Below are 14009 nucleotides of genomic sequence, written 5' to 3'. Positions count from 1 at the left end.
AGTTCACATCAGCCCTGTCGACAGTGCGAAGAGGCTGTGAGGAGATTCCAGACCTGTTTTGTGACTCAAAAGGGGTCCTGCTCCTCTGGGTGGCCTGTTCAACCCTTCAACAATGATCTCTTCTGCAGTCAAGCCTGATGAAAATGTAAATACAAGATGCTACGCTACTGTCCACAAGAGACGCTGGTAAAAAAAAAAAATGCAGAGCACTGTCAAATGTAAAATGTAAAATGCTCACATTTATATAACACTTTTCAAGGAACCACTCAGCCATCCACACTCCAGTGTCAGACACAGAGACAATGGAGGCAAGGTTGGTGAAGTGTCTTGCCCAAGCCTCCGGTCACAAGATAACCCGCTCTATTCTGAGCCCCCGTCGCCCCCCATGTAGTTCATGTGCTCATTAAAACGGCAGCTAAAACACATTTGATTTGAGGCTCATGTTTGGGCTGTTTCTTGACAACGTTATGCTTGTATTTTTTTTGGAGACAAAGCTTTTGAGGCCGGATTATGACCAAGATTGGATCTTGCACATTTGTCTGCGTCTCTTACAATTATGTGCAGCGCATTGGACCATCATTCACTGCAGCCTGGTCATCTGCAGGAGAAGCCATTACAAAGAGCCATGCAGATTTGATGTGTTCTTCTCGGAGGATGTAACTTTGCAGGTCTTGAGTGTCTGCAGCCTTCAGTTTAGCAGTTAGTGATGATGGAACACATGCGCTCTTTTTGAACTGAATGTATTGGAAATGAATGCTGATGACTTGATTGACTATCCTTAACCTTGATTTAATTGTTTTGGACTTTTTGAACTTGAAATCTAGATTTTTTTTAAGTGCTCTCTCAAGACAAGTCACTGTAAAGGACAAACCTACTTTTTCTCCTTACAATAACCTACCCACAAGCTGCTTTGAAAGTATAGATACTGCTATATATAGACTCCCAAATGAATATGTTTGGTTTCAGACAATGGTCCCTCACTCTATTTTAGGTCAGTGTGTGCGTGCGTACAGAGGATACAGTCTCTGGCCCACTGTAATTTAGACGTGGTTCTCTGTGAACGGGAACTGTCCTCCTGACCTCATTATCTTCAGCGGGACAACCCCATGACTTGAAAACACACTCACCTGAAACAAAGGCCACTTTCTCCTTGAGGACGGGCAGAACATCGGACGCCTTTATGCCTTCCGTCCTGAGAGAACCTGGGAAAGACAAGGGGGAAATAGAGGAGCTTTAAGATTATGCCATAAATCCCATTATCAGATCAACATTCCTGCAGAAAGTGCTCAGTCGCACATAAGTCTCGGTTTCAGGAATATTTTGATTTCCTTATTTCAGTTCATGTCTAAAATTCACTAAATTAACATCAGCCCTTGCTTTTTTGTGTGCCTGTGTTTAAAATAGGCACTGTAAGATGAAACACATGAAGAAATAATCACAATTAAAAAGCTCACTATTAATCCTTCAATCCTAGTATAGAAAGTTTCCTTGCTCCTGCAGTTCATCTGGCGTTTCCCGTCTGTCATGTTACAAAACCCGCTCTCTCTCTAATATTCATGAATGCACTCTCTGCCTTTGTTCCAAAAGCCCAAATGCCCATCTCCCGCTGCCTGTGCCTCGACGATACAAGACACGGTCCAAAAACACCCCGCTGTCGAAATGCTATGTCAACAAAAATGCGGAGCGTGTGCATAAACAGTGTGTATGCTGCGAACTGTTTCATATTCATGTGACTACTGACCCTTAAGAATATATACCCAGCTCTTGCAGACTGCTGACATTTTGTACACAGTTATTGGATCAATCTTGGTGAAAAGAAAGTGTTCTGCTAAATGGCTTTGGGGTTGAGGTTGCAGCACACATGCAGCTCGCTTTGAGTTTGAGTCCTGACTTGCAATACAACCTACCAGACAAAACAAATCTTTAAAAGTAAGAAAAGAAATGACACTATTCCAAGTAATGAAAAAATAAATATATGCAGACGGGTACTTTGTTGTCACCGTAGGCAAATCTTTCCTCCTCATTTGACCCATTCTTAATGACCTGTTCCAAGCTGACAGGTTGATACAGTGCACATTTGCTGGAACTTTTTTCAGTCTTATTGGCACAGCGCAACAGACTCCCAGACAGTAGTGACTCAACTGTTGGGCAGAGAACGCAGACTGCCAAATATTGGTGATTGCAGATTGTGTCCAGATTTAATTTGGACTTTCGGAGATTGCTACAGTATACTATATTTTGGTTGAACTGTTTCCCTCTCTGTAAACCATAAAAAAAAAACACAAATACAGAGTGTATTTCTAGGACATTCATTTCTCAACAATAGGAGAGAATGAAAAATGTCAAGCTTTGTCATGCGTCCTGATGAGCCAGATTGAGAAGGATGTCTGAATCTGAAATGAAAATCTGATACATTTTTGCTTTTACACCTATAACATTTTGATGAAAGGTGCGCTATGAAAAAAGCCAGGCTCAAATAGATGCACCCTGTGGTAACAACTTCAGTACTCCAGCTTCCAACCACCATTAGGTAATTTTACATTTCTTTACTTTCCAATGTTACGTGTGCTTGGCTTTGTGTTAAAATTATTCAAGGAATGGAGCTAAAGAGCATTACAGGGAACTTAAGCTAGAGATGGAAGAACGAATCCTGGCTCTCGCAGATGCAGGCTGTCCTTGTGTCCTTGGCATGACACTTGGGCATGGTCTGAGGGACTGATGGCCCAAATCGCTCCCGTCAACCCCTGGGCAGTTGTGGCTACCATCACAGAGTGCAGAGTGGATGACTAATGTAGTGTAAAGTGTCTTTGGGTGTCCAGAAAAGTGTAAAACCAGTACATTATTTTGATATTATAGAGCAGTGGTAGGAAACGTCAGGCCCGTGGGCCAAATCTGGCCCACCATCATCAAACCTCTGGCCCTCAAGATGATATTGAGAGATAACATTTTAGAAATCAGAGATCAAATGCTTGCTAAAGGACTCAAAGATGTGAAAAATACTGTCAATTCCTTTAAAATGTCTTAGCAAAACACCAAATGAAGCCATGTATGACGTACAACACTGGCCTTTGTTGAAAGTAGTGCTTTACTTCGGGCTACAATTGGGGGGTTTGGCCCTTAGTCTTTTGATAATGAAGAAAAACGGCCCTTCACCAAGCAAACTTGCCTACCTCTGTTATAGAGAAATGTTTTACAATTGGACATTAGGCCCGATCTTGTGTTTGTAAACGCAGACTATAGTGTAACATTTTGCACTTAGTAGGAGCGCACTTTCAGATTATGCCACTCCAAACTTAGCACTTTTAAGTGGGAAGTACGTGGGGGGGAAGAAACACTCATGGCCAGTGGCGATGTTATGTGCAACAGGCTTTACCTCCAACCAGACTCCGTGGCTGGGAAAGGGAGAAGGCAACGGGTTGTGGGGGAGTGGGGGAGATGGGGGTGAACATGTGCTTTTATTTTGGTCGAGTTAACGCAATTACGGCCGAGCGAGTGCCGACCCACGCCACTACGGAGTACGGACTACTACAGGCTACATCTCTTTCTCTCAGGACACGAACATTGTTTAGCTCACGATGGGGTTAATAAAGTTTTTAGTTTGACCTGTGAGAGCCTATAATGCACAAGGCAGCGCGATGTAAACAAGGAAAGAATGTGAGGCTTCCATCAGAGCACCCCTCTCAGTGCTGCTTGTAATAAACCACGCCTCAGTCGACCTCTGCTCTCTTTATAAGCGACGCCCTCTCGCAAGTGACGCAGGAACATAGCGCAACAGCTGCGCCACATGGAGGATGCACTTGAAGCTTGCACTGTCCTTGTGTCTGGCACAAGATCTGGCCTTTAGAGTCGCCAATTCAACTCGTTCATTAATAACTTATGAACAAATCATGAACAATTTAACAATTTTCATATCATAATGGGAAGATTTTGTATTCAGTATTTTATTCACCGGAGCCGATCTGTCCAAGGATTTATCAAAATACAGTGACCTTGTATTAACCTGACTGTACCTCCCACAGGCCGACTGCATAAAGAGATTACAATAGACCTCAACATTTCCCCTGCAGATGCTCCTTCATTTCAGCAGTTTAATCTGAATAGAAATCAACACCCAAGGCCGATGTCTATCTTTTCTAAATGAGAGTATTGTTCAGTGCAAGATGTTTAACATACTCAAGAAGGAGAGAAGTCCTTTCAAAAAAATAGTTTGGGAGATTAAGTGTCTGTCCGGAGTTGTGTAGCTTTGCATAGAAAATAACTGATTCGGTGTTGTGGGGGTTGTAAAAATTGAAGGGAGGCTCGCTGCTGCCAAAGTCATCATCTTTTGTCTACAGCTATGAAAGAGGAAGTGTCAGAAAGTGCTTGGATGGCTCTGGGAGACATTTGTCCATTAACGCAGGCTGAAAAGTGTGTTTCAATCCCAGTCAACATAGGAAACTGTCAATCACCCAATAGTCAGTTTGTCAGCAATGCAGAAGTTGATGTCGCACGCTACGTGGTTTAATATTTAGGGAGGGTTTTGAGAGCCAAGGCACTTATTTTGAATACTATAAAACCAAACTTTATTAGATTTCATTTACACGGGTGGTTAGCACGCCTTCATGGTCATTTTGGAGCCTGTAAATCATTATTAACACAGCATAGGTGCAACGCAAAGTGCCTTAACTGACAAAACAGATTACAGTCAAAGTGGAAGCGAGTAGCTCTCGTGTCAACCTCAAGGGCTCAAGTCTGCTGTACTACTTAGTCAGCGCTATCTCAGAGGGAGAGTATTTTGATAGACTTTTGGACAGTCCATCACTTGGAAGAATAGCACCTACACCTTTTAAAAAAGATGCCAAGGTTTACATTGTAAATTCATCGCAAGAACAGTATTGGCTCCTCTTCAAACCATTAGTCCCATGTCAGCTTGTGGGATGTGCTCTAGCCTCTAAGTGGTTTGAAATGACTTAACGTAATTTTAAGCACAAGCAAAGGTTTCACTATATATGGATCCCTCATTTGAAAACTAAGAACCTCCCGAGTTCAGTCACAGCATAAAATACTGCTTTGATTGGTGAAATTTGTCAAGTCCATTTTTATTGTTTTGTATCCACTTTATTCCATTTATAGCAGTGTTGTAATTAAGTGCTTTATTTGTCCTACAACGAAATAGTGTTCAGGTGTTTGTCCTGCGCCGCTGTGACTGATCCGCACCACCACTGTGGGTCAACCTGGCCAACATGTTTTTGGAGGACGGAAAAACTGCACCCAGAGGAAAACTGGCTGGCTGCCTTCAGTTTCCTCTGATCCTCTGAAAGGGTGCAGTGCCTCCTGTTAGGGAAATACTAAAGGAGTCCGGAGGAGATGTGGATGGAGAGACGGGACACAGTCTGGATGTCTTACATGGAAGAAGTTTATTACCGTATTACAGGCCTGGAGACATTTGAACAGTCAATACAGTGTTCGGGGCATTGATCATTCAGAGTCTGGCGATACTTCCACATGAAGAGAGTTACATAGCCTCGGTTACACGTAGGCACTAACAGTCTACCTCGCAGACAATGTGCCACGTTGACTAGGCCACAAGTCATGTAGAAGGTCGGCGCCCAAATGTTCCCCATTCGATAGTACAATATGATAAAGTTTGCAAGCCATGTGTTAAGGCCCAATTAACTCTATAATTCTCCATCACCTCCTGGGTGTGTCCCTGTTTCAGAGTGTGGTGTCCTGCACTGGTTAGCTCCATCTCCTCCTTCCTCTTCCTCCTGTGCAGCTCCCTCCGCTCCACAACAATCTTTCACCATCTTCTGGGAAGAGCCGGATACCTCCAAGTTTGTCCCTTCCTTGTTTCTTGTAGCGCCTCTTGTGACGCCTCCACTGTGCTGCAGGCATGGAGGCTCTTGGTGCCTATTCAGTGTCTCAGAAGAAGAAATTTGTATGTCTCAAATGGGTTTCGCTGATAAGCTAGCTGTTTACTTTTAAAAAGCTGCTTTCTTCAGGACCATTATGGACTCTTTGCAGTAAAAAAAATCCTCCGATCCCCACAAAAACACGGCAAAGATGTACAAAGGTATCCAGCAAAACAATGTGGAACACAGAAACCATGAATGCAGTTAGCAGAAAAATGCAAAAAATGCAGCTGTACCGAGAGAGAGGGAGGTTGCTGCCTGTTTACACGTCGCCATGACTATCAAACAACCCTGACAGGTAAAGTCCTCTCCAAAACATATAGGCTTTCAGAGCAATGTTGTTTTTTAAAGGCAATAAATAATGTACACACACACAAATGACTCTTTGATGTATTCAAAAAGAGAAGCATATCAAATATATGAAACATAATGTGATTTGTCTTCTACCATGATCGTTACCAGGCCCTGATGCTTGCTCCATTTGATATTGGTGCTACAACGATTGCTCTTCTTATGCAGCCACCTCAGCAAAAAACATTATGCAAAAAAAACAAAAGATCTCGCCAAATATCGAGTTACATTCAAACATCCTGAAACATATTCCAGCTCCGCTTCTCATGTATTATAAATGTGCGCTTTTCACATACAGCTCCGCTTATCACTACCTCAGCTCCTACAGTGCACAACTTTGATGTCCCGCATGTGTTTTCTCCATCACAGAGGCTGTTTGTACAGTAGCAATACAGAAATGATTATAGCAGCATGCGACTGTTAAACGCACGAGACCAAACAACTTGGGGCTAATAAATTGACTTCACAAGATGTACAAATACACATTGGAGCTAAAGTAAAGGCACTTTGACCATCTTTGTGATTTCTGCCACATTAAAGGGGTCTTCTAAGTGTGGGGAGCAGTCTAGAAACCAAACCAAACATCTGCAAACCATCCAGGCAGCGATGAATGAAGTTATTCTTTCTTTTTGTGCTCAGTGAACCGTGTGGCACCGTTCATTTGAAATCCTACCAGTAATTATGAGACAGCACAAGAAAACAAGAACAGATGCACCAGAATCAATGAAACATTTTGCAACCCAGGTCTAAATATGAGTTTCAACCTATACAACACTTTGCCATGTATCATGTGCTAATCACCATGATTCAGAGGAGAGGTCCCAACACTTAAGATTTTGGTTTGAAGTTTAAATTCTACTGGGACACATATGTCAGCACATATTATAAAAAATAAAATAAAAACCCTTTGTGTCAATCAAAACCAGCATACTATTTACATTAATCTAAATCAGGAGGTCCCAAGCTGTGAACCCCAAAATCACTCAGGACCCCCTTCTGTTGAATGTAATTAGCATTTATAAACATTTAAAATCTGCTTTAACCTGATTTAATCTCTTTGAAAAGAGTGATGAAAACGTGATGAAAACACAATAAAAAGCATCAAAAAGCAAGGGAAAAAGAGAGATGAATGAACAACAAAAACATAACAAAAACAGACAAACAAGAAATGAAAACATGACAGAAATGCTTAAAAAATGTGACAAACGCATGGCGATAACGCAACAAAAGGGTCACGATTAGTTTTGTAGGTCTTAGCTTTCAAATGAGGCATTACTCTGGCCTACAGGAAGAAATGGGGTCGGTCAAGGCGGGGGGTCAGGGGTTGATGACATTAGTTTGGATATTGTATTTTGATATTTGGCTAACTTTCACTCACTAAATATTCTGCTTTCAATCAAAAATATGGCAAATTCAATGTCAGAAATGTTGCGACCCTCCCTCACTTCAGTATCCCGCGACCCCCACTTTGTGAACCACTGATCTGAATAATAGTCTTGTTAACATGCAAATAAAAATGATATTCATGGCACGCAACTTTCTGCTATCATAAAGAATTCTGCAAAACAACTATGAAACGTCTCCTTTTTTGCATTTTCTTGACTAAATTTCCCAGTTACCATGACTGACATTTCTATTGGGTGTTTGATTGTGGGAAAATTGCTTAATCAAATAACTCAAAGTAAATGAAGAGGAAACACAAAGAAAACAGAAATAACTGTGTTACTATCACAAAGAAACGGTCTAAAATTGGAGTATCCAGGCAACCAAGGAAAGCGGCGTGTTATACTGCAGCAGCAGCTTCTTAGCACAAAAACAACAAGACAATGAACTCCTAATAACCATGAATGAGTAACTGCACGAAAACCGTTCTTTTCTGGCTTCATTTACATGCAGGAACGGAGGGGAGTAAATAGATTCAAATTAGCACGCTTCAGACAACCCATGTGAACCAGTGACTGGAACTCCGCTATATGTCTCAGTGCCTCGAACAAAGACTATCACCTCACACAGTTACTATTATAATTGGTTCAGGCATTCGACACCATTTCTAGCTAATTGAGCAAGCAGACATATCACAGCATTTTGTGTTCAAAATACATCAGGAAATTTATGGGTACATTTTTTTCACCAAGGGAGTTAAGACCAAGCCTTTGTCAAACAATAGTAGCAACTTAAAATTCATTGTTCTTTCAGCACCTATAATAAAATCAAACCATGTGTTTTTACAATACTGCACAAGAGTGGGGAATTTGCTTGACAACAGGTTCTGAAATAGTTCTTCCTCTGACACGCATGAATCTGTCAGAAAATAGAAACTGAATGAGTATACAATACAGTCAATCAACCAAGATACTGTGAGGAATAAGAAGGGTAATGCAGCCCTTGCTCAGTGGTACTTACATTGTCAAACATAAAACAACTAATACCACTTAATAGCCACATAGTAACAGCATATAAATAGCAGTCTGTAGCAACCATTTTGGCAAGAAGCTATTATACGGTAGGCTACTTTAGGAACCATTCTAATTGCAAGTTAGAAACCTCAAAGCTTTGATTTGAAAACCACCTTTCCCAGACACTGCTTTCGGGTGCTGTTGTTCTTAAGCAATGACAAGGCCGCACTGAATGATGTCACTGCTGAAGGTTTAGCTGGTGTATATGGTGCATTTACAAGAGTGCGAGAAATTGACTTTCCGGCTGTCTATTCTTATGACAAAGTGGCAGACCGAGGCCAGCAGTGGAGTGGACATGAGGAGAAGGACCCTGAGATGCAAAAGGTCAAAATGCCATCCATTAACACTGCCTTCTCACAAGCTGAACATGTGAAGTGCTGCACACGACGCCCTGGAGTACACTGCCACCGCCAAAATGTGTTAGGCCAAGATAAGCCTGGATGTGATGCCTCAATCTTCACTTCAGTCCAAGAGATGCTGGACGCGATTGTGAAGGTGACACTGTTGATGTGGAGACAGCCAGCAGACGTCAGCAGAGTATAGCGCTGGTTATTACAGCTGTATAAATCAGGGCTTAAGTGAAGCTGGAGATGCCTAGAGCCAAAACCATAAAGTCATTAAGAGTTGGACACAGCCAGTAAAAGGAGTTTGAGGACAGTGTCTGGTGCCTGAGTCTAGATGAGTAAGGACAAACTTATGAATGGGACGCAATCATTTATACTTAGCAAATGGGTAATATATGTTTATATATCAAAATGAGACTTACTCAGGACCAAAACAAGAAATGCAACTAAATTAAACTTTTAAAATGCAGTTTTGCACATTTCTAATTGGTATTGACAAAAAGCCAGAGGGAAGACATTAGGAATTTGAATTTATTATGCGCTCTTGTGATGTGGAGGGATATTGTGTTGCTGTGATATGTTGTGCAGCCCTGGTAAATACATTCTGATCCATTATTCAAATGTGTAATGGTCACAAAAGAGTTGACATTCCTTTTGGTGTGGCTTGGACTTTCCCCTTTATCTTGTTATCATTTTTTTTGCATAATGCTCAACCGCTCTATGCAAAAGCCAAACTGCCAAGTAGGTCAGACTTGCATTGTGTTTCCTCATGAAAAGCAACAGGTGATGTGCTGGCTGCAGCTGCTGTGACTCGAATGGGACTCGGAGAACATGAGGACAGGGACATCCTGGGGGCAAGTCATAGTCAGAAGAAACCAGGCATTACAATTGGAAACAAAATTGACCTACCTAGCGTATGTATGTCCCAGATTTGTACATTTAATTTCGTGTTATCCTAATCTATACTTTTTCTTTACTATCTACTTCAATTAGATATATAAATTCATATAATGTAAAAGTATTGAAGTAGATGCGAGGACTATAGCTTACTGTAGTCAAAGCTATTAAGAATTAAAGGGATATTTCAGGATTTTTGACATATAGGGCCTCATTTCCTGATAACTAGGAATTTTTTTTTTAAGTCGTGCGGTCCTTATATTTGAGGTGCTAGGCTAGTGCTTGGTTAATGCATGTCTATGGTAACTAGTAGCCTGCATTAAAAATAGTCTGATATAAGCACTGTGCACCTGAGGCAAATCTCTTGTAACACCAGACTACCGATATAAATGTCTGTGTTGACTGAATAATCTTTTAAAATTAACCATTTTGCATTTCAAATAACGTTATATTTGAGCAGCATCAGCTTCCTGGTTGTAAGCTACGCAGCGGCGGAGTGATCTGTTAGGTTACTGGATTGTTTCCCTGCGGGCGGCATTACTACATGTGGAATTCACAAAGGAGCTTTCTACAAATCAGATGTGGCAACGTTTGGAGGATACACAATGATTTTGAAGAGGTTTTTAATGCAGGCTACTAGTTACCATAGACATGCGCTAGCCTAGCACTAGCCTAGCACCACTCAACTCTTCAAATATGAGGACTGCATGCAAATAAAAATAAGAATCTCCACAAATCAACAACACTCTCAATAACTAGGAAATGAGGCCCCTCTGTCAAAAATCCTGAAATATCCCTTGAAGAACAACATTTTTTATCTGTTGAATACATTACCCTTTTGTTTGATAAAATCACGCATATGAGGCGAAAATGCTGTTTTGTGTGCGTGTTGCAGAGATATCACGTTGCATCAAGAGCACACGCTGTGTCAAAACAAATTCCTATTTCACATTTCATTTCCAAATTCATATACTACAGAAACCCACCATGTGACAGTGTCTTGGCTGAACCTGCGTAGCCGCATACGACTGTGATTAAGTACCATCGTGAAACTATTAAGCAGGATATGTGTCTTCACTCAAACATCTGGGAACCACTAGATCAAACTGAAACAAACGTTGATCTTTCAGCTGCGCTCAGTATGATATCTGATCAGTATTCCAGTTCAGATAGTCAACAGCGCAATAGGTCCGGCTAACAGTGCTGCTGCAATCAGAGAGCATGCTAATACAGAGCTACGATGGCCATGTTTTGTCTCAGCCTACTAGATTCGCGTTGAATATAAATAGTTCATTCAGTCTCATTATTTAGCATATCAGCTGCATATTCTTGAACGCTTCAGGGCCAAGCATGGTTCTGATTTGAATGCGTTTAATGGCCTCTGCTTTGGTTTCCCCTGCAGAGCGAAACCACATCCATCACAAACCACACCGCTCTTCCTCTCGCTCTAAAGTGGAGCTTGTAATGGTTAAGTGCTGGCCGGGCGTCGAGCTGAAGACACACTGTCAGACAGGGCAGATTCGCACATTTTCTCCAAGGGAAGACATCTTCTGCACAAAAGCAACCTAACCTCAAAAACAAACAAACAATGACTCTCATGGTTTCTCAGTAAAAAGACTTCTAAAGGTGCTAATGATATTTACATTATATGGACACATATGGTCAATGATTTGCAGAGGATTACTTCGGTGTCAATTACTGAATTGTAACCACACATTTATGACCACAGAGTATCGTGAAACTATTCTGCAGTTTTACAATTTTTCTTCTCTGTTTATTCTAAACTGGAGATTAGAAATATCTTCTTACGGTTAGAAAGAAGTGGCTGGCCAAGCTAACGGAGCATGGAATGAATGACAAATTCATTGCAACAGTTAATAACTTCCATATTATAGTAGCATCCTGATGCATTTAAAACATTACTCTTCCAAAACCAAGGTCCTCTTCTCTGATCTTTCCCTCCTGCAGAACTTCAGGGCCTGCTGCACACAGACACACAGCTGGACAAATGCCACCAAGCCCCAAACGACCTGTAGCGGCTCCATCCAAATTGAGAGTGGATCTATCGCCCATTGACACCATCTGACTCACTCAACACCAGCCAATCACATCACAGCTTCATTTGAGGGTGATGACATCATGGCGGAGCGTTCCAGCCCCGTGGAGAGATGCCATCTGGAGGGCGCTGACTCAGCAGAACAGGCACACGGGGCGCACTGGCACAGGCACATTAGTTTAGAGTTAGCCCTGGTCGGAGGGAAAGTGACCTGACGCAGAATAATCGATATACAGTAGTGTACACACATGACAGTTCAGTGCAGGGGCATGATTATGTAACTTTTACACGTGATTTTAACTGTGGAAGTTGCGCGCAGTTTGTTTCAATAAACTAATAGTAAAATGCACACAATGAGGATGCTTATGGAGTCGGCCAGGGTTTCTATCATAATGTATTTTGCATCTCAATGGAACTTTTCTGATCATAGGATTAAGGTCGCTCAATGGTTAATAAATCATAATAAAATGCGCGTAACCCTTTACAGTGGGGTGCTAAAAAATCTCCCTTGCTGTTAAAGCAGAAATAAGTAACTCATGCCCCTAGAGGCAATAAGCGGCACTGCAGGTGTCAAAACTTGTTACGTTTTTTTTTACTCATTAATTGTCCGTGAGAGTAAATACTACGCTAACAGAAAAGACAAAGGGAGAGAAGGATATTGTACATTCTGCCACAACCCAATACATTTTATTTGTAACGCACTTTACATTTGAGACAAATGCTACAAGTCCTACAATTACACAATGGAGATTATTTTTGTCACTCAAATTTGGCTGTAAATACAGCTAAAGTGGCGTTAGCCTGCAGTTAGCTTTGTCCGTTAGCTTCTTCTTCGTGATTCCATTAGTGTGTATTGCGCCTCCGGGTCAGAGCACGGAAAGTTGCAAGCATGGTTTTCTGACCAGAGACCTGGGGGAGATGAAAGACCCCCTAATCATTCCATCAACACTTGTATTACCCCCAGAGGGACTACGGAGAGGATTTATAAAGGTAAACAAGTTACTTAGTTCTGCTTTAAGTTGCCACTGAGTGCATGTCAGACCAAATACTTCCAAAGCCTATATCTCACAAAAAGGTGACACAATCTAGTCTGCTTTTGTGCAATAGATCTTATGCTATTGCTATTATGAGATTGGCCACAACTACAAAAACTCCACTTGTTATACTGTACTTGACGTAGTTTCTGCAGTAATACAACATAAGGAAAACATTCTAATAAATGCCAAACTTTTATTACAAACTACATCTGTGCAGTTAATTATGAATGAAGAGCCAAAGCATATATTCATTTTTTACCATAAACAGAGACGAACCTCTCTGTGTGGCCTTTTGGATCACACTGCCGCAGCTATCTCTTTGAGCGATGACATACAAAACCTTGACCTAATTTTCCCGGCGAGCCACTCTCACAAACTTGAACATGATCATGCGGAGAGGGGGGTGAGGGGTCAGAGGTCAGGAGGACGCCAGAGGTGCCTTCCTTAAAGCAAGACAGGGCAGGACTTAAAGCCGGAAGCAAATGTTCAAACATGGGACACGTGTTGGAGCTATCAGATGAAATGCTGTGTGCGAGACTGGATCGGTTTTCAGTCTCCAGACAGCAGCTGCCTGTAGAGAGGAAAAACTGAGGCGAGTGGTCAGAGCAGGAATGTGTCTCAATGTGCCTGAATGCGAGTGTGAGCGGCGTGGTGACAGCGCGGTACTTAGACACACACACAACAAACACAAATGTAACGAGGGATGGTGGCCAGAAGTAACATTGACTCACCAGCATATTGATTGGGCCGTTTGTATGGATAAACATATTCAGTTTAACCATTACTTGTGCTAAAGGGTCAAATTAAGATATAGAATAGTTTAAAGCAGACACCACACCACGGCCCCAAAGTGCTGCATATGCTCAATAAAAATGAATACACACACTGAACAATGTAGTTGAAAGATTAATGCCACCATTTCTTTGAGCAACTATGGTCACTAAAGTAGAAAATACAATATTGTACAAGTACGAACA

The 14009-nt window shown here is 41.6% G+C and overlaps 1 protein-coding gene across 1 annotated transcript in view; it reads right to left on the bottom strand.

Moving 5' to 3' along the window:
* kalrna (kalirin RhoGEF kinase a) overlaps window positions 1-14009 on the bottom strand; it is a 91290-nt gene that overhangs the window by 59706 nt on the left and 17575 nt on the right. The window contains exon 2 of the mRNA XM_079563125.1: window positions 1128-1202. Coding sequence (XP_079419251.1) covers window positions 1128-1202 — 75 coding nt within the window. The remainder of the gene's footprint in view (window positions 1-1127; window positions 1203-14009) is intronic.

This window comes from Gobius niger (genome assembly GCF_951799975.1).
Source record: "Gobius niger genome assembly, chromosome: 9".
Classification (NCBI taxonomy): domain Eukaryota; kingdom Metazoa; phylum Chordata; class Actinopteri; order Gobiiformes; family Gobiidae; genus Gobius; species Gobius niger.
This window is presented reverse-complemented; position numbering and strand designations above follow the sequence as displayed.